The 27,616-nt window shown below is 31.1% G+C and overlaps 1 protein-coding gene across 1 annotated transcript in view; it reads right to left on the bottom strand.

Moving 5' to 3' along the window:
• LOC139502637 (low-density lipoprotein receptor-related protein 1-like) overlaps nt 1-27,616 on the bottom strand; it is a 156,540-nt gene that overhangs the window by 116,875 nt on the left and 12,049 nt on the right. The window contains exons 2-4 of the mRNA XM_071292165.1: nt 4,313-4,348; nt 3,589-3,696; nt 1,817-1,849 (exon numbers count right to left, since the gene is read on the bottom strand). Of these exons, the coding sequence (XP_071148266.1) occupies nt 1,817-1,849; nt 3,589-3,696; nt 4,313-4,348 (177 nt within the window). The remainder of the gene's footprint in view (nt 1-1,816; nt 1,850-3,588; nt 3,697-4,312; nt 4,349-27,616) is intronic.

Here is a 27,616-nt window from a genome sequence, read left to right as displayed (position 1 = left end):
CCACATTCATTCTTTATGTGCCTGTCCCAAGTCAGAAGCCTGTATTTCAGAGGTTGTCATTGATTCATTTTCGTCAAATTTGTATTTGTTACATGTATAAACAAGCAGTGAGTTTTTTCAATTGCGGTGCATTACGTTTGCGCGCATAACCATTACATTTGCACATAAAAATCATTACGTTTGCGCACAGCTTTTGGTTACAATTGCGTGCATTTATTTGACAGGTAAACTCAGGTAAGCTCATGTAATAATACTTATTTATTCATAAATTTATTCAATTATTTTAAAGTAAAAGTACCCTTTCCGTTAGTCTAAGTCACCTACTCACCCATGAGGAGGTAAAAGTGGAATCCAAGCAGAATAAGTCGGTTGCATTGTATCAATACGAAAAATTTTATATTCATCATATACCAATGATTTTTCCCCCGGTTTGCTATTAAAAAAACAACCTTCAACTGTTCGTGCCTTGACAAAACTTTATACAAACTAACTTATTTTATTTATGAATTTAAAAGGGATAACTATTCGGGGTACTTGTTAACCCTGACAAATTCGCAATGAAGTTACATGTATGCTCTATGTTATAACGGCATTCATCATGAACACTTTATATTTTGTCTTAGAATTCAATATAAACAATATATAATTAAAATATAATTTCAAAGTTAATGCTAAATTACCTTAGTCGTATTTGGCACAACTTTTTGGAATTTTGGGTCCTTAATGCTCTTTAACTTTGTTCTTGTTTGGCCTTTTAACTGTTTTGATATGAGCGTCACTGATGAGTCTTATGTAGAAGAAACGCGCATCTGGCGTATTAAATTATAATCCTAGTACCTTTGATAACTATTTTAGTCATATCTAATATGAAAATTATAGTTATTTATATTTTGACATTATTTATATTTCATTATATTCTCTTTTTTACCTGAGTTTACCTGTAAGATAAATGTATGAAAATGTAATCAAAAGCTGAGCGCGAAAGCTGCGCACAAAAGCAGCACACAAACGTAAAACATTTTAATCCCAAAATGCGCGCAAACGTAATGGGCCCCTCAATTGAATTGTTTCATATTTTGATATTGGAGCCAACTATATGGAATAGGTTTTTCTAATATTTAAAGGACATAAAGTTTCCTATAATTGCTTAAATCCACTTCATTGGAACTTTGTTGGATAACTGTCTCATTAGAATTCATACCACATCTCCTTATTTTTTTTATATTAGTGGTGAATACATTTTAAACAGCACTCCAAATCAGATGAGATACTAAACTATCAAATGATTGAAAAACAGGTTATGCAAATGAAAGAATAAGCATTAGTAACTGTAAATGATAATGTGCATACATAAAAATATTAAACTATAAAAAGCACTACCAAAACACAGTTAACATGGTTAATTTTTCAAATATGTCTGTTTGTAATAGACACCCTAACTTTTCAGTGGTGGAACCAGCCATTTTAAAAAGGGGGGTCCCAACCCAGGACAAAGGGGGGGGGGCGGTTCCAACTATATGTCCCCATTCAAATGCATTAATCGGCCAAAAAAAAAGGGGGGTTCCAACCCCTGGAACCCCCCTCCCCTGGATCCGCCAATGCTTTTCCCTAATTCTTAGTCAATAACAACATTGTTATCCCCTCCATAATTTCTGGTCAACAACAACACTGTTATCACCCTCCATGAATACTGGTCAATAACAACACTGTTGTCATCCTCCATAATTACTGGTCAATAACAACACTGTTATCGCCCTTCATGAATACTGGTCAATAAGAACAATACTATTACCCTCATGCACAAGTCAATACCTACCATTGTCTGTGGACCTTCTTGTTCTTTTGTTACCTAGAAAATATTTACAGTGGATGATAGTCAAAGTTAAACGTTTGTTATTAAATATTGGTATACATTTCAATTGTGAATATTTATTCTGGGACAAACAGTCTGTATTTGTTCTTAGTAACATTGTGATTGCTGCATTTTGTTTGTTCACTGATGGTTGCAATAATCAACACGACGTACTTGGTACTACCACTTACTTAATATACAGACAATTATCGTGCTCAATATTGTTGTCTTAATAAATTTTTATAAACAAGACAGTCAGTTTTTCTGTTTGATTTGTTTTACACAAGTCATTTTGGGCACCTTTATCACTTGCTGTTTGGTGTGAGCCAAGACTCTGTGATGAATTAAGGCAGTACTTTATTATCTTTTTTATACTGCAATCAGCTATTTTACTATACAGATAAAGCTATATGCATAAACCTTAGCTTTATACGTCAATGACCTCAACTAACCACCCCGCCTCCTTACTGGAACTACTGCATTTCATCAACGTCACGTCACAACCATGGCAACGTGTAGTAACAGAGGTCAAACTTTAATGAATTTAAACTTGTTATGTCTTCAAATTGGTAATTTATATACCATATGTTTATTAAATGTTATTAATTAAGTTCATTTTCCCTTTCTAATTCCTTAAAATGTCAATGTTTTACCGCCTGGACTACGCTCATAGGGAAATACCCCAAAATGATACCCCAAGAGGGAAATTCCAAACACTTTTTTTTTACAATGTTTGTTACATATTTTTTTTTATTTTTTTAAATTTTTTATCGATTTCAGTATAAAAACAATATACGTATAGTGTCTTGAAATATGAAATTTATTTGTATTCGGCATGAAACAGGGGAAATGCTCGGTAGAACCTCGCATTGAACCTTGCATTTCCCCTGTTTCTAAGCCTCATACAAATAAATTTCATATTTCAAGACACTATACATATATTGTCAAAATACAACTGTGACTTGAATTTCTGAAGAGTTGTCTCATTGGCAACTCATACCATATCGGAGAGTTGTCTCATTGGCCACTCATACAATATCTTCTTATTTATACTGATAAGACAATCTGCTATTTTGTGATATTTCATCAATTTATATGAATGATAAAACCATTCTATAGAGTAACACAACGGATGTGGAGCAGGATCTGCTTCTCCTTTAAGACCACCTCAGATCACCCCTGCTTTCTAGGGGAGGGGGGTCATCTTACACTGTCATTAGTTTTTTCTAAGTAGTGTTTTGTATATTACTATATGCTTTTAATATTACTTGTTTTTTACTTTTTTGCAATGGCCTCATTTGTTCATCATCTACTTATGAGTTTGAATATCACTTCATTTTGTATCTTTTTTCTGGTATGATTTTGGCAAGCAGGAAGTAAATAATCCAACGAAAATAATTTCAAATGGTATGATGTCACTAAGTGCCAAATATCAAGACTCTATTCACCGTTTCAGAGTCTAATGCATTCTGGGTAATATTTTCAAAAACGTACACTAAACTGTTGTGATTGGTTTAAAACTTTCTAAAAAATGGAAATTCAACCAATGACGACAGACGTATTGTTATTTTCAATTTGGTGAACAAACAATGAGATTACCCATAGTCCTTTAGGTTCTGAAAAGGTGAATAACAAATAGCGACTAAGATAATTGCAACAGACAGTGTTACAGGCTAATGGACACACAGACAGGGTAAAACAAATAAACCCCTTCAATTGAGCTCAAAGATACTCACATTTGGACTCTTTTTCATCACTACCGTCCACACAGTCAGCAGTTTGATCACAGACCCAAGACTCTGGTATACAATCTGAGCCATCATCACATGTAAACTGGCATGACACTGTAAATATATATGTCCATAAGTCAAGATGTTAAATATGATTTCCAAATATGTTACCATTAAAAGTATTCAATTCTTTTAAATTTGACACCAAAACATTGAAATTGTAGATTAATTTATTTTCTGTGGTACTAGTTTTTGTGGATTGGGGAAAAATAATATTTTAATGGATATTTACATAAATAAGGCCGTTAGTTTTCTCTTTTGAATTGTTTTACATTGTCTTATCGGGGCCTTTTATAGCTGACTATGCGGTATGGGCTTTGCTCATTGTTGAAGGCCGTACAGTGACCTAATAGTTGTTAATGTCTGTGTCATTTTGGTCTTTTGTGGATAGTTGTCTCATTGGCAATTGGCAATCATACCACATCTTCTTTTTTATATTTAGAATGTATGGTTTTGCTAAAGTCTGCTTATGAGCATAACCAAGTTTATACTTGTTTGAATGTTTTAATTCATGGTCAAACAATAAATTTTGGGCAAATAAATTTATGATGTATATATCTCTTTTCCAAATTTTGAGAAAAGACGATAAAAAGAAGCATGAGAGGGCTTGAAGCGCCGCTATTGAAAAGTTAACTGTGTATTGGGAGGGTGAATTGGCCTTAATGATTACCTGGATTCTCTGCGGATCGCACTGTTCTTTCTTTACCTGAAATGAAAAAAAATTACTTATAAAATATATTCAATCATATATACTTTATGTTGTTTTATCACTTAAATCAGGTGGGTTAAGTTGTATTGGATTTAATTTTTTTACCTTTTGTGAAGTCAAGACTTTTTTACAATGGGTTTTACTCATTATTGAAGGCCATATCATGATATCTAAAAACGCCTAATTATTTGGTGTCTGGTATATAGTTGGCATATTGGCATTCATACTACATCTCTTTACTATACAGGTGCATTACAGCTGATTTCATTGCGTGTGTAGGCAAAGGTAATGTCTTTGGTTAGCTTGCTTGTTAGCTGATCCATGAATTCATTATAAGGTAAGGTAAACTACACAGTCCTTTAAGAGTAGACTAGTCAGACAGATAACCAATCTATATGTCTGTAGGACTAGACTTCTTCCAGAGGAGGGTAGTATACCTTCCCTAATGATGACTTCATATTTCAGCTAGCAAGCCTACACACTCAATGCAACCGGCTGTTATATATAAATATTGTGTCATTTGATTCTAGTTCAAACTCCAGGGATGTCTATTATCATATCTTTGAAGTTCAATATTTAGATACTTAAATCTTGTAAATATAATTATATAACAAATGAACAATCAGAAGTTTAATATTTTCGATACAAAAAATATAATATCTTATAACATAGATTTTTAATCTAGTAGGAAAAGTTTCATTAAACATAATATATGTAAACTGAAACTTATAATCATTGATAATCACCTAAACAATTTTATGTTGAACATTATATTTAAGATGCAACAAAAAAACATGTGCCACACTCCATAGTAAAAAATGAGGAGGGACAAAAACTTGTATAAAATATCATTTTTAATATCATGTTCAATAACAGCAGATTTACGTTACATAAGAATATATTTCTTTTATTTTTCAAACAAAAAACACAAAATTTCAATTGGGTCTATCAAATAACAGCAGATTTACCGAACTGCATATTCTCAGTTAAGATATTCAAGAAAGGAGCAATTTGTCTAATGGTAAACAGAAATAAAATAAAACCACAGTGCAGAAAAATTAGTTTTCCCAATTCAATAACAGGAGATTTAATGCATGTGATTCCAAAACTGATCAATTTCATGGAGAAAATTACATTGTCTTTAACCAATAAAACTTCGGGAAATTCAGCTGATCCATCACCCTGACAAAAGAACCCCACTTCTTCATCACACTAATGCACATTTTTATGATGCATGTAAAAGCAATTGACAAGTAAACAGGCGAGATGAATCGTTACCCGGACATGGAGGATACAGATAAAATTTAAAAGTATGTAGAAAATTGAATGCGTCAGGTGATACAATGTCCACTTCTGCTGTCAAATTACAGGGGCCGTAAAAGTAAAGGTCATTCGACACAACACACTAATAAACTGACAATCTGCAACTTGCAATTATAAATTCTTAAATTAAATTTTAAATACACAGCTTTTTATAGGATAATAATTAAAATAAAAGAGGTGTATCGGTATGAATGGCAACACAACTTTGCAACAAAAATGGGAGGATTAGAGGGTCAAGGGAAACACTTAATGCCTCTGTTCCTTACAGTGCAGCATATAAACATTAATGTGCTTGATTCAATTTCTAATGGAGTTTCTTAAACCTACGATAGGACTATGGGAAAGGTTAAATCTTTGTTTCACTATTTTTAACCTTGAATATTGTTTGAACTAAACCTGTTGTAGACTTTCAACAAAGAAATGATTTTCTGTCAGTGTTCAATCTCCCAACCTTAATTCACAAATCTTTTCTTCGTTATACAAATCAAAAACTTCAATTATAAAGGATCAATGAAACACCATACCAAAAATATCTAGTCACGAAAGCACCACACAAATATATTTAAACTTTTAACAATTGACTTAAAAAAAACAAAATATATTTTATTGATAAACTGGTAAAAAAAAATAATACACTTTAAAATTATAAACGATCAATGAAAATCTGATAGACAAAAAATCTAGACACAATATCACCACACAAAAATTTAAACTTTTAACAATTGACTTAAAAAAAAACATGTTATTGATAAATTGTAAAATAACGCTACAATTTTCAAACTATAAAGGATCAATAAAAACCAATATATACCAAAAAAATCTAGACACGATATCACCACACAAAATTTAAACTTTTAACAATTGACTTAAAAAATACGTGTTATTGATAAATTGTAAAATAATACTAAACATTAACTATATAATTCCTATACAATGTGGATTTATTTTTCAATCAGAAATCAAATAACCAGACTGCTATGAAATTTCATTACAAATAGACATGCTTATGGTAAATTACAGATTTTTCATTACATGCAGACATGCTTTCTCTAAAATACCCCATAACTATCCTATAGAAAACTTAAGTTACTATAAAAAGGATTGGAGCACTCTTCATTGAACAGATAATAATAAATTCCATTATGAATTTCATGGGTATTCGCATTCTAACTTTAACAAGAAGGTCGTTATTCCGATGCGTATAAAATTTCCCATTGTACATCATCAATTTTTCGAATCATCTTCCGCTTCACCGGCTCTCTGTTACAAATGGACTAAGCTCGGAATAATCAAATTCGTTGCTATCTGCCTTTCTCATTCATCAGTTTTCCGGAGTTAAACGCTTCAATCAGATTTCGATAAACAAATCCAATTTAACTGTGAAGAACTCTCTGATACTTTATTCATATTATTCTGTTAATATGAACAATCGGCAAATCCAATCTAACTATGAAGTTCTCTCTGATACCTTATTCATATTATTCTGTTATGAACAATCGGCGATGCTCATACGGACAATGATCGAATGTTTCGCTATTGAATTGTCTTCACGCCATATAATTGGACTAATAAGAACCATTTATAGATTTCATGTGGTTTAATAAAAAGCTTTACAGTGTTTGTATGCCATCTGACCTGCATGTTATTGAGAACAATGCAAATCCAATACTTTTTATCCTATTGTTTCATATTTAGATGGAGGAATTTTCTGAGTGTTATACGAGAACTCTATAATAGCAGGATCATTTATATTCTGCTATTTTCAAACACAAACAAAGAATTTGCATTTAATAGTAGAAAGTTTAGCTTAAAATCACAAAATAATTTACCAGTGACAGAGACTAATAAAATTTATTTTGTAACTACAAAAATTAATTATGACAAAACTATTTATATTTCATGTAACGAATGACAATATAATCTGACCAGTATATATATGAAGAATTAAATAAAATACCATTTCGGTTAGTATATTGAACTTTTCTTAGCAAATCTTATAAAGTTACTTTTTGGCCCCTTGACTTAGCAAATCACATATGGTAGCAAATTTTTCAAAGCTAGCAGAAGAATTTAAATATATATCCTGTCATCATATCAAAATAACATTTGGTTATGATTGTCAATGAGACCATAGACCAAATGATGTCAAAGTTTACAACTATTATAAGGTCACTGTACAACCTTCAACATGAGTCAAACTCATACATACACCATAGTAAACACTTTTGTCTATTTTGAACCTGGACCTATAACTTTGATGAACGGATGCCTACGGGTGCGAGAATTTCTCCTTGCATTGAAGACCTGTTGGTGACCTTCAGCTGTTGTCTGCTCTATGGTAGGGTTGTTGTCTCTTTGGCACATTCCCCATTTCCATTCTCAATTTTACATTTATATTTGGTTCTATGTGTTCTCATTTGAGAATATATGGAGTCCATAGTCTACCTAGTATAACTATATAGCATCTGCATGTAACAAACAATTCCCAAATGATTGTAAAAAAGAAAACAAAGGTCATATACAAATATCTATAAGGCCAAATAAAAATATATGTGTGGTTCCAGTAACCCTACCGTCCCTACTTTTTCGGCTTAAAAATAGCCTACCCTAAAGATTTTTTTGTCATTTTTCATTAAGCACTGTTTAAGTTGCTCCCATAGACTCAATGTAAAAAAAAAACATAAAATAAAAAAAAATCCCTACCTACCTACCCTAACTTTTTTTCAGATGTAACTGGAACCACACATACTTTTTTATTCGGCCTAAGTGGAAAAGCTTACATGCTCATCAGATCCATTTCAAATTAATAAAAAAACATTATCTCTAACTCCAATTTATTTTACATGACACAAGAGTTTGTAGTGGGATATAAATGAGTCGGAATTTATATGATATGTCAAAACATGTCTTTGTGATATGTACTCTTATGATTACAACTGTACATCACAATTTGTTTTTAATCAAAACTTCAAGGGATATATATTATTTGTCAGTCTTAATTGGATGTAAAAATATAAGATTGTATGTACCAGAAATAATTATTTCTATACTGGTGGTAATTTTTACAGTTTGGATTCTTGTCTCAAGTTCAAACATAGGTCACATGTACTTTTATGATTAAAGCTGTACTGATTGTTATCTTTTTTAATGAAAGACAGTTAGTGAATTTTGTCCATATAAATTATATGGTTACATATGAATAGTACCTTATTTCTGGACTGGGAGTATTTCTTATAGTTTGACTTATCGTAGACACTTGTCTGAATTTCAAATGTAGGTCACATGTACTTTGATTGTTTAAAATGCTGCAGACGTTCAGGACGTTAGGAAATTTGTGTTCATTAAACTTATTTCTAGACTCATGTCTGGTGGTATATTTAAGAGTTTGATGTATTGTATGGACACTAAATTATGTCCAAAGTTCGAACAAAGGTCATATGCACTTTTAAGTTTAAAATTATGGATTGCAACTTCTCTTTAATCAAAACTAGCAAATTTTGTCCATTAATTAAATGTAAAACTATTATAGGTATAATATATATGAAAAGTTCTTATAAAGCGGTATTTTATAGAGTTTGACCTGTGAGTATAATGATCTACAGACAGTTGTCTAAAGTTTAAATATATATGTCATATAAGTTCAAAACTATAGATTGCAACTTTTTAATCAAAACTAGGAAAGGAGTAGGTCCGGTAAGGACCGGTTTTGGCCTCAAATTTCAGGTTCATCTGAGGAAAGATTTTGACCACTTTTTAAACACTTAAGTGTCTATTTTATTTGAATTAATTAATTTATGTGAAAGAATTTAACAGATTTAGTCATTAAAAACGATCCGATTCAAGCTCAAATATGAAAAATCTACCCAATATGCCGAAAAATGTCACTTTTCAGATGGTTTTTGGTAAAAATGAAAGTGGCCGCATCCGTGTTCATCCTCAACCTTTACATATGTTATGTATTATCATAAAATACAACTTACATGTCAATATTAAGGATGAACACGAATGCGGCCACTTTCGTTTTACACGAAAACCGTCTAAAATTTAACTAAAATGCTAGAATTATGAGGATTTCAGTAATTTAGCATGACTTAATGGTGCTAGTACTGGATATATGTGCATTGTATTGTCAAAAACAGCCCATATTTATGTAGCAGAAGCATTCTACTGTCCAATAAATAACTAAAGGTTTACATTTTAACAATTTTGTAAAACTGCTATATTTTGGGGCCAAAAAGGGGTCTTACTGAACCTTCTCCTTTCATCCATTAATCAAATGAAAAAATATATGGTTATCTATATGAGAAGTTCTTATAATTGGGTGATATTTTAAAGAGTTTGAATTATCTCATAATTAAACAGTTGTCTAAGGTTTAAATATATGTCAAATGTACTTTTATGGTTAAAGCTATAAACGTATAGCAACATGATTTTAACAAGAGTGCACACGCTGAAATGTCTCGCCTTCTATACTAATCATTGATATTATGTTGATAGTCCTAAGTATAAAGCTAAGCTTTATTACAACTGTCACATAAACTTAACATTAACCAAGATAACTAAACAAAGACCAATGAACCTTGAAAAAGAGGTCCAGGTCAGATGAACCATGCCAGGCAGACAGGTACAGCTAACAATGCTTCTATACAACATATATAGTTGACACATTACTTATAGTTTAAGAAAAATAGACCAAAACACAAAAACTTAACACTGTGCAATGAACCGTGAAAATGAGGTCACAGTTAAATAAAACCTGCTCGACTGACATAAAGATCATAAAATATTTCCATACACCAAATATAGTTGACCTATGGCATATAGCATTAGATAAAAAGACCAAAACTCAAAAACTTAACTTTGACCACTGAACCATGAAAATGAGGTCAAGGTCACATGACATCTGCCCGCTAGACATGTACACTTAACAATCATTCCATACAACAAATATAGTAGACCTATTGCATATGGTATGAGAAAAACAGACCAAAACACAAAAATTTAACTATAACCACTGAACCATGAAAATGAGGTCAAGGTCAGATGACACCTGCCAGTTGGACATGTACACCTTACAGTCTTTCCATACACCGAATATACTAGCCCGATTGATTATAGTATCTGAGATATGGACTTGACCACCAAAACTTAACCTTGTTCACTGATCCATGAAATGTGGTCGAGGTCAAGTGAAAACTGTCTGACAGACACGAGGACCTTGCAAGGTACGCACATATCAAATATAGGTATCCTATTACTTATAATAAGAGAGAATTCAACATTACAAAAAAATTGAACTTTTTTTTCAAGTGGTCACTGAACCATGGCAATGAGGTCAAGGACATTGGACATGTGACTGACGGAAACTTCGTAACATGAAGCATCTATATACAAAGTATGAAGCATCCAGGTCTTCCACCTTCTAAAATATAAAGCTTTTAAGAAGTGAGCTAACGCCGCCGCCGTAGCCGCCGCCGTAGCCGCCGCCGGATCACTATCCCTATGTCGAGCTTTCTGCAACAAAAGTTGCAGGCTCGACAATAAAAACTAGGAAATGTTTGCAATTAATTTATTGTAAAATATCAGGTTATATATGAGGAGTGGTTATTTCTAGACAGGTGCAGGTATCTTGGAGAGTTTGACCTATCCTTTAGACACTTGTCTGAAGTTCAAAAATCGGTCATGTGTACTTTTACTATCAAAGCTGTAAATCATAATTAGTATTCAATAAGAATTGGACTGATTTGCCACTAACTCTAATGAAAATAAAATAAATATATGGTTTTTCTATGAGAAACACATATTTTAGACTCAAGTAATTACAGCTTGACAAATTGAATAAACTCTTATCTGCTGTTGACCTCTAGATGATGTTTAGTTGCTTTTGACTCTAGTTGCTGTCTATTTCCAACATATTCTTTCATTTATTATCAATTTTAATCTTTATTTTCAGAATTCCTGCCCAAATGACAAATACTACATTGTAAGTAACATTACTGGGGATCAAAGGGGAGGGGAGGGGTATCAATATTTATTTTCATTATTATTGAGGATGACAAAGGGGAGGGGAGGGGTATCAATATTTATTTTTACTAACTATAAGACAACAAGTGGTCCACTATGGCTTTAAAGCCTCACTGTGATTTATTTAAGCCCTTCTATTTTGATTATGCTTTTAAGGAAATTGTTTCATGCATAAATATGTACATTTTTTGTACTTTCTGTTTTGTTTTGTTCTATATTTGTAACTTTCATTTAATTCTCCAATTGTGATGATGGAATAAATTGTCAATAATCCATGTATGTACGTATTTTTAAATAATTGCTAATCCTCCTTAGGGACTTTCCAAATGTATAAATTTCAAGCTTAAATTTCTAAATTAAGAATAATCTCTGATTTTTCTGTTACACAATCAGCTTAAATGTCACAATATCTGTTTTCTATACTGTATAATTGACCTCAACTTTGAGATGAAAAACAGCAATAAAACCCTCAGGCAGCAGTTTTTCTTTGCTTTATAGGTTATCCTTTTATATTCATGAAAAAAAAATTATTGTGTCATGTATTTAGGGACGACATCAAAAGATCGATGTAGGATAAAAAACTTAAATCAAATAGTTTGGGGGTGGGGGGGTCAACATCACAGCTGCAAGTTTTGTTAATCTTAAATCGATTTTACATATAATCCCTATTGGTCAATCAATTTTTCCCAAATTAAGTTAAGAAGGGGGGTGTGGGGGTCAGTGAAAAAACTATGTGAATTAAGTTTTTTATCCTTTATTGAACTTTTGATGACGTCCCTTAATACATTATTACTATGCTTCTTTTTTAAAGATATTTTTGTTTCTTTCATGTTATTTTTCCATTGTGATAAGGCGATAATAATCAGTTTAATTTTTTTTTTCTTATACAAAATAAATAAATTTCAAGTTCTATTTTCTAAATTAAGAATAATCTCAGATTTTACTCTTACACAATTTTACTTTTATACAATCAGGTAAAATATTAATGTCAGTATCTGTTTTATATTCTATTTTATCTCGTTGCATTCTTTAAGATTTTGTCTGATTATTAAGATGCATTTTAATACATAAAGGTTATCAATGATAGTTATTTTTTGCATCAAATTATTTCATCAATGCAGTTTTATTTAAGAAGTCATCTTAAGTTATTCTCACTCAATCATGATTAAGTATCTAGCTACCTAGCTTACAAAACGTGTTTTAAATTACAAATTTAATAGATGAAGTCTTATAAATGCATCAGGTATAGACATTTTAAGCCCCTGCATTAAGTGTTATGTGCTAAAGTTCAAAATTTTAGCAACTGTTCAAACTTGTTTCAGTCTCAAACATAGAGAAAATGAGTGTGTGGTTTTCAACAGCTAAAATCGTTTTAAACATAAGAATCCAAGAAGATCTGAATATGTTTAGAAGTCTAACTGTCTTAGCATTTAATTGCAAAATCCAAACTCCACAGTTTTTGATAAGCTGTCTGCGATTCGCAACTTACTATTTTGTTAACATTTTCTCATAATATTGCAAAAAGAGATCATTTCACAAAAGAAAATTCAAAGGAAAAATGATGCAGATGTATTATAAAGAAAATTCATTTGTTGGTTCTCTCTAAAGTTTCACAAATAAAAATTTCCACAAGTAAGTTGTATGTAAAAGATGCTGTATCTTTGCTCCTTAATGACTGTACTGTCCTCAGTGTATGCTACTGGAGGGAACAGTCAAAACAAATGGATAAAACATGTTCGAACTATAAGTTGTGAAACCTTACAATTTACAGTTATTTAAGTAACTGTAATTTAGTATAATTAAAACATGATACAGAACAATCCATCATCATTTATCAGGATTAGAATAATATATAATGACCCCTGGTTCAATGTTCTCACTGACCATAAATACCATACATTTGGACATTTACTGTGTTCATTTATTATCCCAATCAACTTGATGAGCGGACAATATGAGAGAAGAATTATTGTGATTTCTGGAAATTCTGCAAAGAAAATCCACTATCAAACTAAGATTGAATGATTGTTGTGTTTAATATAAAAAAGAAGATGTGGTATGATTGCCAATGAGACAACTATCCACAAAAGACCAAAATGACACAGATATTAACAACACCGTACGGCCTTCAACAATGAGCAAAGCCCATACCGCATAGTGAGCTATAAAAGGCCCCGATAAGACAATGTAAAACAGGTCACTTTCAGGACTGTTGGCCATATCAATGCTTTTAAATTTTTAATAAGTGTAGGAAATTTGAGCACATCTGCCTTTTGGCCGGAAAATTTATAGTCAATTCAGATCAGAGTCAAACCCACCTTACCACAAGTTCAGGATTCAAATCCAAAACCTCCGTGTTCTTGGGAGTATCCAGCCATTTTTAAAACAGGGGGGGTTCCAATCATATGTTTATTCATTCAAATGCATTTGATCCTCCCAAACAAGGGGGCCCCAGGGTACGTTCCAGTCCCCTAGCGCCCCCTATATCCGCCACTGGTGTTGACAGACATTAGTGATCCTCATAGATAGAGTACTTAATATAAAAAAAAAAAAAAATGCGAGACGATATAGCCAACCAAAAAGGACCAGATAATGCACATATGAACAACTATAGAGATCACTGTACAACTTTTAACTGTTCATATGATTATAAAGACTTATATAAATGGAAAAAAAAATCCGGAACATTTGTCCAATAGCATTAAAACATTTCAGCAATAGATCACACTTAATAAAATTGACCATTGACAAATTTGCCTTAATTAACTGCAATTCCTTTCATCAATGTGAGAAATGAAAATGTAATAAATTTCTGGTGACAAGGACCGAATCAATTAATTGCTATTCATTTCACTTCCCATGCCCCCTATATGTAATGTAACAAGGTCTTGTAAAGCCTGTAGATAATATCCTTCAATTGAATTTAGCAACACTCAACTTTTCCCTGATGGTCAATTAGACAAGATTGATTAAGTGTCTATGGTTTAAATTCCCCAGGGACAATATTGATCATCACCTTTGGAATATATAATACACATGACATCCGCAGATTGTGAAAGGACAGATATTTCATAAAAAACTATGTTTCATATATATATTATAATGTATATACATTAATAGGCTCTGAGTGTTAAAGACCAAGTCCGTACTTTGACCAATAATGGTTTACTTTTACACAAATTGTGACTTGGATGGAGAGTTGTCTCATTGGCACTGCATGTATGATACCACATTTTCTATTATCTATATAGCTTATGGCTGAAAAATAACGAATATTTTCTATAGTTATGCATGCTCAATGCTCTTATTTACATGTGTAGATATTCTAGGATTTTGTTTGTTATATTATACAACGAGCAGTAGAAATTAAGAATTGAACATCTTCAGATTGGGAATTGACAGGAATTTCATGTATTTCATATAAAAAAAATTATGTCCCATTCAATATATTTTGTAGCTTGTTACTCAAACAATATGAAAGCCAAGCTATAATTCTTCTTTCTAATTAGATTAGTAAATATCGCTACACCTAGTATTAGAATTTAATTTTTCAAAATAGACAAATATAGAATTTCAGTACTTCAAAGCACACCTCACTGTGAAACAATTTAGAAAGGCAGATATCATTAAATTTGAGGAGGCACACACATCTGAGAATACTACATTGTATCTGTTTCAGGATTAAAAAGTGAACAGTATAATATCCATTTTGATCTTCCGTTTTTTTTTCAAAATACAACAGCCATTTCAAATTTCATGCTGACATCAAACACATGCAACACCCACATTTCATCAAAATTATATCAAAATTGTTGACTCTCTTTGGCATATTCCCCATTTCCATTCTCAATTTTATCTTTTAATTTTAAACAAGCAATTATTTGTCAAAATCCTCATACTAGAATATGAATTGAATTTCATGGATTAAGTGGATTTCATAACTCAGATTAATGATAAAATCCTTTTTCAAACAACAGCTAGTACATATATAAGTCATTAACAGTCAGCACCAAATTCTTTTCAAACTGCTAGTTCAGTATTATGACATTATTCTTATGTGTCTAAACAAAGTTTTGCAAAATACTTACTAGTCCAAAACAATTTTTACTAATTTTGGGCAGCAGACAAGTGGTTATATAACGGTGTAGATTACATGAACAGGAGAAACTGTGCATGGACCAAGTATATATAGCCAAAGATACTATTTTTTTTGGCTGTGTCTCTAAATTTCAGATAAAAATGTCAAAGGTCTAATGTTAAACTTTCAGATGGTGGCAGTTTTGGGCATTTAATTGTTTTCCCTTTCATGACTTCAAAGTATAGCCTCATTGGTCAATGGTGTTTAATCAGACAACAAACTTTTAATGGTATTTTTAAACTTGTTGTAAAACATTTTTTATGGTATTTTCAAACTCATTGTAAATTCTTCCAATGGTATTTTCTAACTCTGACATTGTAAAATATTTTTAATGGTACTTTCAAACTTATTGTAAAATATTTTAATGTATTTTCAAACTCATTATATAATACAGTTAAAGATATTTTCTAGCTCATTGTAAAATACTTTTATCATAAAATATTTTATCAAATTGCAAACATAGCTTAATACAGATACAAAACCAATTCAAATGTCTTAAGTTCTTAACAATAGATCTACCACACCTACACTGCATTGTAATATACATTTGTACACTTCAAATAATTAAATGATACATCAATCACACCCACCAGTGTTAGCTGAGACATCAATTCAAAGCAATTCGAGAAACCATATATAGCATAAAAATATCCTGTGAAATTTTTCAAATGTCACTGTTTTTGTGATGCATCCTTAATCATGCATTAGAGAGAAAAAATAAATTAATGAGTGTCTATCACAAACAAAACAAAAATTATAAAAACTTGAAATATAAATATATATCCCACATATAAATATATATATTTCCCACCATGTAAAAATACATCATACATGTAGATCAGCCCTTAAAGTGAATCCTACATTTTTTTGTACATGTAGGCATCAGTTCATCTTAAAGTGATAATCATACATGTAGATATTAGTCCTTAAAGAGAATCATACATGAAGATATCAGCCCTTCTTAAAGTGAATCATACATAAAGATATCAGTTTATTTTAAAGTGAATCATACATGTAGATATCAGCCCTTAAAGTGAATCATACATGAAGATATCAGCCCTTCTTAAAGTGAATCATGCATGTAGATATCAGTTCATCTTAAAGTGCTAATCATACATGAAGATATCAGCCCTTAGAGAGAATCATACATGTACATATCAGCCCTTTATAAAGTGAATAATCATACATGAAGATTTCAGCCCTTCCAAAAGTAAATCATAATGTAGATATCAGCCCAAAAAGTGAATCATAAGTGGAAATCAGCCCTTTCTAACGTGTATCATACATGTAGATATCACCCATTCTTAAAGTAAATCAATTTCCATGAAGATATCAGACCCTCACAAATTGAATTATACATTTAGATTGCAGCCCTTCTTAACGGGTATCATACATGTAGATATCAGCTCCCAAATAGAATCATACATGTAGATATCAGCCCTTTAAGTGAATCATACAAGATATCAGCCCTGAAAGTAAATCATACATGTAGATATAAGCCCTTCCTAAAGTGATTCATACATGTAGATATCAGTCCTCAGAGTAAGATATCAGCCCTTCTTAAAGTCAATCATACATGTAGATACCAGCCCTTAAAGTGAATCATACATGTACATATCAGCCCTGAAAGTGAATCATACATGTAGATATAAGCCCTTCCTAAAGTGAATCATACATGTAGATATCAGACCTTCAAGTGAATCATACATGTAGCAGTCCTCAGAGTAAATCATACATGAAGATATCAGCCCTTCTTAAAGTGAATCATACATGTAGATACCAGTCCTGAAAGTGAATCATACATGTAGATTTCAGCCCTTCTAAGTGAATCATACATATAGATTTCAGTTATCTTAAAGATAATTTTATATGTAGATATCAGCCCTTCAAGTGAATCATACATGTAGATATCAGCCCTCAGAGTGAATCATACATGAACATATCAGCCCTTCTTAAAGTGAATCATACATGTAGATTTCAGCCCTCAAAGTGAATCATACATAAAGATATCAGCCCTTCTTAAAGTGAATCATACATAAAGATATCAGCCCTTCTTAAAGTGAATCATACATAAAGATATCAGCCCTTCTTAAAGTGAATCATACATGTAGATTTCAGCCCTCAAAGTGAATCATACATAAAGATATCAGCCCTTCTTAAAGTGAATCATACATAAAGATATCAGTCCTTCTTAAAGTGAATCATACATAAAGATATCAGCCCTTCTTAAAGTGAATCATACATAAAGATATCAGCCCTTCTTAAAGTGAATCATACATGTAGATTTCAGCCCTCAAAGTGAATCATACATAAAGATATCAGCCCTTCTTAAAGTGAATCATACATGAACATATCAGCCCTTCTTAAAGTGAATCATACATGTAGATTTCAGCCCTCAAAGTGAATCATACATAAAGATATCAGCCCTTCTTAAAGTGAATCATACATAAAGATATCAGCCCTTCTTAAAGTGAATCATACATAAAGATATCAGCCCTTCTTAAAGTGAATCATACATGTAGATTTCAGCCCTCAAAGTGAATCATACATGAAGATATCAGCCCCTCTTAAAGTGAATTATACATGAAGATATCAGCCCTTCTTAAAGTGAATCATTACATGCTCCGTGTTGAAGGCCATACTTTGACCTATATTGGTTTACTTTTATCAATTGTTACTTGGATGGAGAGTTGTCTCATTGGCACTCATACCACATCTTCCCATATCTATGAAGCTGTCAGCCCTTATCAAAGTGAATCAGTACATGTAGATATCAGCCCTTCTCAAAGTGAGTCAGTACATGTAGATATCAGCCCTTTAAAAATTGAATCAGTCATACAAGAGGTTATCAGCCTTTAAAGTTATTTTCACAAATGCAATTCTTCCAATCACCATTTGTATTGTAGCTGCTAAATATTTTTAACAAATGCAATTATCAGTATCCTTTCTAAATCACAAAAGCATACCTAGATTTCTTCTTTTCTTTTGATCTGTCCTTAGAAATTGCCACCTGTATGCAACTCAGATCAATTAATTTACCCTGTACTGTAGAAGGTTACCAAAAAATTATATAATAACATCATCAGAGACAAATTTCTGTATATCAAATCATCTAAAGTTAAGTATAGATGCGCATCTTTGATCCTAGTTTAGATTGTACCTAGATTGAACAACTTTCTGTATATCAAATCAACTTAATATAAATTTAAGTATAGCTGTATCTTTAGATTGTACCTAGATTGAACTGGCATTTAGATGTATCTCTGGAGGTTTAATTAAATACCATTAAATACAATTAAGTAGAGAGAACTCCTGCTGGGGATTACACCTTCTACTATAGATCAACATTTATCATGTTAAACAAGCTCTTTGACAGGAGAACGGTAATGTCATTATAGCAACCCTAAAATAGAAGTCATCATCAGAATAAAATGTTTTCAATCGAAGGGACAGACCTTTGAAAATTAGAATGCAACTTTAATTCATTGGAAAATTTTCAAAAATGTTAAGGGTAAATAAATAGTCATTATAGAATAGAAGCCTCGTCAAAATAAAATGTTTTCAATCGAAGGGCCAACCTTTGAAAATTTGAAAATTAGCATGCAACTTTCATTCATTGGAAAAATATTCAAATATGTTGAGGGCAAAATAAATAGTTTCAAAAATGTTTTTGTTGTTGTTTAATTGTTTTGTTTTGTTTTGTTTTGTTTTGTTTTTTTTTTTTTTTTTTTTTTTTTTTTTTTTTTTTTTTTTGGGGGGGGGGGGGGGGGGGTGTCTTTATATTTTTCACTTTATTTAAATCAGTTTAGACCCAGATTAATGGTGTAACTTTTCATCTGACTGAGACCTCAATTTTTACTTTAATAAAGATGAGCCTATTGGACCAATAAATGCACATAAATGTACGAATAAGGCATTAACACTGTGCTGTTTATCATTAGGATAAAAAAAATATTAATGCACATAATTTATACATATAAATCATTTCTGTAATGTCTCTTTGCCCTAATGACCTGACCCAACCTAAGCTGTCAGCATTATATACATGCACATACAAATGTAGTTAACCCAGGCCTTTTAATGTATATAAATATATAAGTGTGAATTTTATGATGGTACTTTGACATTAAACTACAGAATTAAATAACATAAAATTATTACTATTTTTCATAGTAAGCAAAACGAATAGGAATTAATGGCATGATTTCAAGATATAAAATTGTTGAAAAAATAAAATAAATTTCTTGAAGCTAATCATTTGAACTCTATATATGAGGCTAGATTCTTTTTCTGGTCAAATTACAACTAATCACCCCTCCCCCCTCAAAAAATGTTTCCTTTTCAAAGTTTTTTTAATTAGGACTGTAATGGAAATCTTCTTATTCAGATTTCTTTTTCCCCAATCAGATTTGCTATTGCTTAATATTTCTTTACTTAATTCCTTTTTGTTTTCAGTGTGACTACTATTGATGATATGGCTTCAGTCACAGTTCCAATTTGTCACGTAGCTCATAATGTAAAACCTGCAGTGCCTAATTTGAGTTCAAACTTTATAATAAAAAAAAAAATCTCTAGTCATAGCTATATAAGGGAGCCATTTCTTGACAGCTTTAATTCAAAGAAAACTTTTATGATTTCTGGAATCCAATTCAATGACATCTAGAATATATATACAAGAATTCAATATACAAATTGATATATAGATATAACGTAAATATTTAACATTTTAACCATTTTAGTATTATGCACCAACGCAACCTAAAATTTAGGAGTGACATGTACCCACACATGCCTATTTCACTGATAAAAATTCCAGGTCTCAAAATTAATTATCGTGTAATTTTAAACATGTACGATTATGTCAACAAAATTTATATTAAGTAATATTAAGTAGATTCCATACTTTTTTAGAACATTGATATCTCAATTTATGCAAGGTCAAGTTAGTTTATCACTGTTTTTATACCTACAAAATATTTACACAGGGTGCAATATATGTTATATGACACATAGAAATTGCACAGCATGCATTGTTTTATGACACGTGTATAAGAAATTTAACAGGTGTACAAAAAAAATTCTAATTAGGAATTTGAAGAAAAATATTGATACCTAAAAATGGTTTAAAATTTATCATTTTTTAACTTTTAGACCCCGTTTACACTGACAAAAAAAAATTGATCTTTACTAAGATTGATCTTTGGTCCAGTGTAAACGGGTTAGATAGATCTTCAATCGGACTTAAAAAGTCTACCTCAAGAGGTGGTTTTAAAAGGATTGATCTTAAATCAATAATGCATTAAAATATTTTTTTAAATAGTCAAAAGCCAATAATTTTAGAGGCTATCTTTTTTTATACAAACTAAACTAAACTTGCTATCTGTGGGTCAAATTGTCATACAATACCCTTTTTGTTTCTAAATGTTAAATATGATGGTGGCGAATGTAAAAATATATTTCGTTATTTCATTATCTATAAAATACCAGCATCATTGTTTTTCACACGATCGGCAAAATCCCAACATAATAAGCCATTACAAATAATTCTTGATCAATGGGAGAAACTTTTATCATCGAAATTGGATCTAATTTGTACGCTGTATTTTTGTTTCTGGTCAAAGATCTCCATAAAATGTCAAAATATTGCTAACGGCATTATATTGTTATGAATAATTCATTGAAGTTCATTGTAACGCTTATCAATACATGCACAAGAATAATTGGCATGAGATATTACGCCAATTTTATGCTTATTAGACATCATAGAAAATAATTGGAAGCAATTTTGTTTTTGTAAAGTTATACCGATACTGATGCGGGGAAGGTTTCTAAGTCCAAACTGATTTTGTGTAATAAGTCTGTTAAAATATAAAAATAAGGAGATGCTGTATGACTACTTATCCATTCAGACTGAAGGAATAACTACAAGTGTTGGAAACAGAGCCCTCAACAGCGAGCAAAAAATTTAACCAGGCCCTCTAGTATGACATTTAAATTTTAACACAATTTAAGAGAAAAGAAACCGTCTGATTACATAAAAAAAAAATTACAAAATCGGTGAGACTGAGCAATCATCATGATTAAACAGGAAAAGATTTAATTTTTTTTGTAAAAAAAAACAAAATAAGAAATATATCTTTTTTTTTTTTTTTTTTTAAGGGAATGTCACTGTATCATTTTCACCTTCGTATTGAATATTTTTATAGCTTTTTGTTTTTCAAGGGGAGTCAAGTTTCTTTAGAAATTTAACGATTTAATTGTGTGCATGTTGCTGTGATTGGTTTTTTTTTGCAGCATATATATTTCACACTGTTTAACACTGCAGGTAAAATAAGAAAGAATTGCATTGACCTTTCCAGAGAACCTTTCCTGAATTTACATCCTGTTGTTAATGGTGGCTTTGATGTTAATGGTTGCCCTGTTGTAAATGGTTGCCCTGTTGTAAATGGTTGCCCTGTTGTAAATGGTTGCCCTGTTGCTCAATCTTTGTGTTCTGTGCCTTTTTTTATGTCTTTACAATGTTATTTCCCTTATAGTTATCTAAATCAACTTTGGCCCAGTCTGAGTACTCCAATAAGTCGACATTCCAAATCACTTAACAATAAAAATTTGAAATGTTTGACATGCACCATATATATGCCTGCTACCATTTATAAAAATTTGAAATATTATGACGTATCCCCGATGTAGTGTTACAATGTGAATATGAACTGTCTGACAGAGACTTATAAATAGAATTAAAGAATTGGACTGATAAAAAATTTGGACATTTTATTTTTGAAAAGGCAGATCGAGGGGTGGATTTTTTGTTTTGGAGGGGTTTTAAAGAGCAATGGTACGTAAGGGCACCAAGGGCGGCCCACCTTTATTTAGGGCAGGTGGGAACACTGAAAATGCACTTTGGACTTACAAACTTTCAGACAGTGACTATACCAATCCAATTTTTTTTGAAAAGCAAGACAAACACCTTTCAAGAACTTTGTTTCCCCTGGTACAAAAGTATCTTCTTACTTAAGTAAAATCAAGTCTGCTTTAAATTTCTGATAATTTGAACTGAAAGAAAGTTTAAACTAGTTCAAATAAAAAAATTCAATACTAAAATAGCTACCCTACCCTATCAGTACTTGATCTGAGCCATCAATAGGAACACTGACAGATTTGTTTTATAAACGAATTTATTACCTACAAAAATAAACCTTTTCTTTATAGCCAAATTAATTCATTATACATGCACAGAAAAGTATATTTTCTTTTTTTGGCAAAGTTGAGTCTGGTCACTTCAATTAAGCTTGACCAAAACTTGTTACTTTTTCAAATCCCTGATTCCATTATTTCCATATTTATGAATTCAAATTGATCTTATTATTTTCTGAGTTAGCGATTCCCAAGATACTCTCAGATTGTATAAGTTTTGTCTAGTTACTAAGTCATTAGCGTTTCCTTATAAGACATGTACATTAACCTCAATTTTGATGCTGTTTTTACAATTCTCTTTGCTAAATTACTGAAATAATGAATAAAACTAAATGTAAGATCACAGATTTTCAAACTGGAAGTCCAGAGGCGGATCAAGAAATGTTCATAAGTGAGAACCCACTGACTGCACATTAAAGGGCTGCGGCTCGCTCCAGTTATGCTTCAGTGATTCCCTAAATAATCGATCCAATTTTTTTCCACAAAAAAGGAGCCCTTTGTCCCCTGGGCTACTCCATTATTAGTTTCTTAAGTCACACTATGGGATTTTGAAAAAAAAGATTATCTGAATATGGGACACCATGCACAACTCACACAATCACATTTCCAAGTTCAGTGAACCATGGAATCTAGGTCAAAACCCTAACTTGGTAAATGTCTTAAAATAATTCACATTTTAATGAGCATATGTAGTTGAAGTTTAAAGTTGATATGATCATAGCTTCATTATATAATAGTTATATATCAAAACCTAAATCTGATAGGAAACAGAGAAATATATTGGAGCGATAGACAAACACACACACACACACTGAAACATTATATATATACCTCCCTCCTCTCATTAGCATGTATAACATCTTGTGTTTTGAGGTGACCAACACTCTGATAAAGTAAGTCATTGTAGAATTTACAGAAAGATATCTTGAAGAATGTTTCACTTAAACAATCACTGAATTCACTGTAAAAATCACAATCGAGCGTGATTTTAATTTGAATTACTTTGTCTGTACTGAGTATTTCAAACTTGATCTAGTTTAAGCTGCGTAAATCATATGACCGTGAAATGAACATCTACAACATCAAATGCATGATGCATAGATCACATGTTTAAACTTTATGATCTACCAAAAATGTAAACAAAAATGTTGTATTTTCCTTTTAAAGAATTTATTTACATAAAAGGGTTCAAGGGGTGTATATCATTTTATTTCAAATTTTTTGACATTCATACTGACAATACAATCATGTGATTTGATCATTAACCATGCGAAGTTTTATACCCATCTCACTGGAAAATTTGTGTCACTTTTCATACACGAAATGATATAACATGGTTACATCACATTTAAAAGTTTTAAATACTGTGGATTCATTATAATTCATGGATTTTGTGTGAACCAAATTCCTATACATAGCTATGTTCAATAATACAAATTTCCATAAGGCATCTATGCACAATTTTTGAAAACCAAGTCTCTCCTAAAATACAATATTTCCTAGATGCAGAAAATTTTGAACACATGAAAATAACTTAATCTTAAATTTAATACATTATAATTGAGATACTAATGAGACAGCAACTTTGAAGGAAATAAAAAATCAAGACCAATAAGAGTCAACAAAACCTTCAACAAAAAGACAAGAGCCTTCATGTACATATATACATTATTTCATCAAACACCTGATCCTCACATGTTTGGTATAAGGTTGGAATTATCAAATAAACTATCAAAGTTCTCCTTCAAGATGATTTCTATAAATTGGGCTGTAATGTCTTAGTGTTCTCCAAATTAAAAGTACAAAAATGTATTTGATTTTAAATACTAAGCATCATGTGATAAGAAATTCACCAGTGAGAAAAATGCAAAACCTGCACTCCAATAAATTGCAAACTTATGATTTTCTTAATTGGTGCAAAATGCCAACATTTCTTTCCTTGTCCTCATTGTGACCCCACCCCCATATTCTTAAGGCCAGTGATCTTAGCCTATAATCAAATCCATATATATAACATAAAAAAGTGACCCACCCCTTATTCTTAAAGTCAATGATCTGAGCATTATCAAACCTTTATTGTAAATATAACATCAAGAATGAAATCATTAGGAAAAATCTCCTAGCATTTAATCTAATTTATAGTTTTTTCATTTACTTTAATTTCATCATTATCACATGAACATTTCAATTTTTTTTGTAAAATTGAAGAAAAAGACATGAACATTCTGATAAAATATCCCCTTAAACCAGCGATGACCTCACGCCAAGCCAATTAGGAAGATTAAAGGTGAATATTTTTTTGTAAATAAATTTACAAATTGAAGAAATAAGCATAAACATTCTGATAAAACATCATTTAACCAGAGATGACCTCACACAATGCCATATGGGCAGATCAAAGGTGACTATACTTGTGGTCAATACATCAAAGATAAAGATACATGTACATGTACCTGGACAGTACCTTTACAGGTGTATTAACACCTGGGACTACCTGTATATCCATAAAATATGAAATATAGTGTAATTATTACAGTTTTTATGGTCACTTTTTATGGTTAGTGTCTAGCCAATTGTTTTAGAAACCTATAAAATTTAACTATATAATTGTGCTTGACCTTGTGAACTGCTACCAGATATATCTACATGTATCTACCAAGCAGGTATATCATATGAAACCTACCGGTATCATATTAATAACATGAATAAAGAAATTTCGAAAAATTGTGGTGTACTAATATAGGATTTAAACCCTCTTGAAAATTATCAAATAACGCTTTTCAAAAATATTAGGAAGTATTATTCCAGGAATCTAAGTTTTAGCATGTATAAGGGATTGATCTATCCAATCTTAAATGACTGGGATCTTTTATTTTTTTTGACTGGTATTAAATTTCAAGAGGAAATTTACATAAAAACAGGTACCCTTCTATCCCAGTCATTGTGCCTGGAGAACCCAGAATTCACAGTTTATGGAATTTAAATAAAATTTATCTATCTTTTCTTTAAGACATTAAGCTAAATTTAAACTTGATGCAACCTGTCTAAAAATGAATGCGTTACCAGGAATCTTTACACAAAAGTTTTTGAAATTTTGATCATAAAATTTAAAACCTTGAAACTGGTTAAATATTAGGTCATGTGACCTATATTTAGCTTATCTTAAAGAACATTATAGGCCAGTGTTACATCATTTTTGAGAATAATTACAATGATAATACCCAGTATCTATATTACAACTCTTCTGACACATTTACATTGGATTCCCTAGACCAAAGCTATACATGCAATAGGACTATTTCTTCTATAAATGACTCACTGTGTTTTTTTTTATTGTGGAGTCATTGATTTCCTTGTATACTAACATGGCTAAATACATGTAGTACTATAGTTTTCATGGCTTGAGAGAAACTTGCTGTTTCAAGGTCCTGCATGATCATTTGATTTAACATGGAACTTTATGAAAAGCTCACATCAATATCCGATGTTCACTCCTCTGTTTCAAAATAACAAGCTTTTCATAGCTTGAAGACAGTTATAAATTGATATTCAGTAAATATTAATGAAGCTTGAAAAGCAGAAAATATTGAAAGGTCTGTGTCCTTGTTTTTGGGATATAATTAATATAAGCAAATAAAACTTGAAATCAGGTTCTCTCTACATTTTTCTTACTTTTAACATTGGCACCTTTTTCTCGCTCGATAACTTTTAATGATTTTTCAAAAATGGCTTTTCAAACATACAAAAGCTGTTATCTTACAAAAAATAACAGATTCAAAATGGCATACTTTTTTTTTAATTCAACGCCTAATTTATCTTTTTTTAAAGTATATGTATCACCTTTTAATAGGTTACATCAAATGTCCTGTAATACAAGTCAGACCGTATCATCTTAACAAACAGAAGTCAATTCCACCCAACATAGTCAGATTACAAAAGAACAAATGTTATCTGAACAGATTTTTTGCATTTTAGAAATATTTACACTGCCAATATTTTGAATATACATTGTAACCTAATCGCAGCTGCTTAAAATCACGAAAAGTCACCTATCAGGGATCACAATAGGCTAATTTAAGATTGCACCCTTGAATTTCCAATACATTTTGTAAATTCTTGTTATTTTGCAACAAAAAAATAATATTTTCAGATTACATGCTAAGTTCAGAACAAAATTCTGCATAATTTTTAGAGAAATATAATTAAGTTTTTATTTTTTTATTTCATACAACAAAGACATACATTTTTGCAAACTAAATACCAGTTACATGTATGATGTTTACATTGTGTATGCATTTTAGAGTATTTGCAAAGGTTAAAATATGTATAAAATTTATAAATATTTTCTGCCAAATAAAAATGCAAAATTATCTGACATTATAGTTCTAGCTACCCTTGAAAACATTTGTACAATGATCCCTACATATAAAGTTAATGTCAAAATGATAATATGTAGATAATACGAATCTGTGTCCCCTTAAGTTCTTCCTGATGTATTTCTTCGAAACCTAATCAAACCATGAATTTGTGACATTTTTTTTGTTTCTATTTCATAAGCAGTCATAAGTGTACAAAGGTCAATCAAA

Source organism: Mytilus edulis, chromosome 14, assembly GCF_963676685.1.
Source record: "Mytilus edulis chromosome 14, xbMytEdul2.2, whole genome shotgun sequence".
NCBI classification, from domain to species: Eukaryota; Metazoa; Mollusca; class Bivalvia; order Mytilida; family Mytilidae; genus Mytilus; species Mytilus edulis.
The sequence above is the reverse complement of the archived record's forward strand: the minus strand, read 5'-3'. Positions and strand labels throughout refer to the sequence as shown.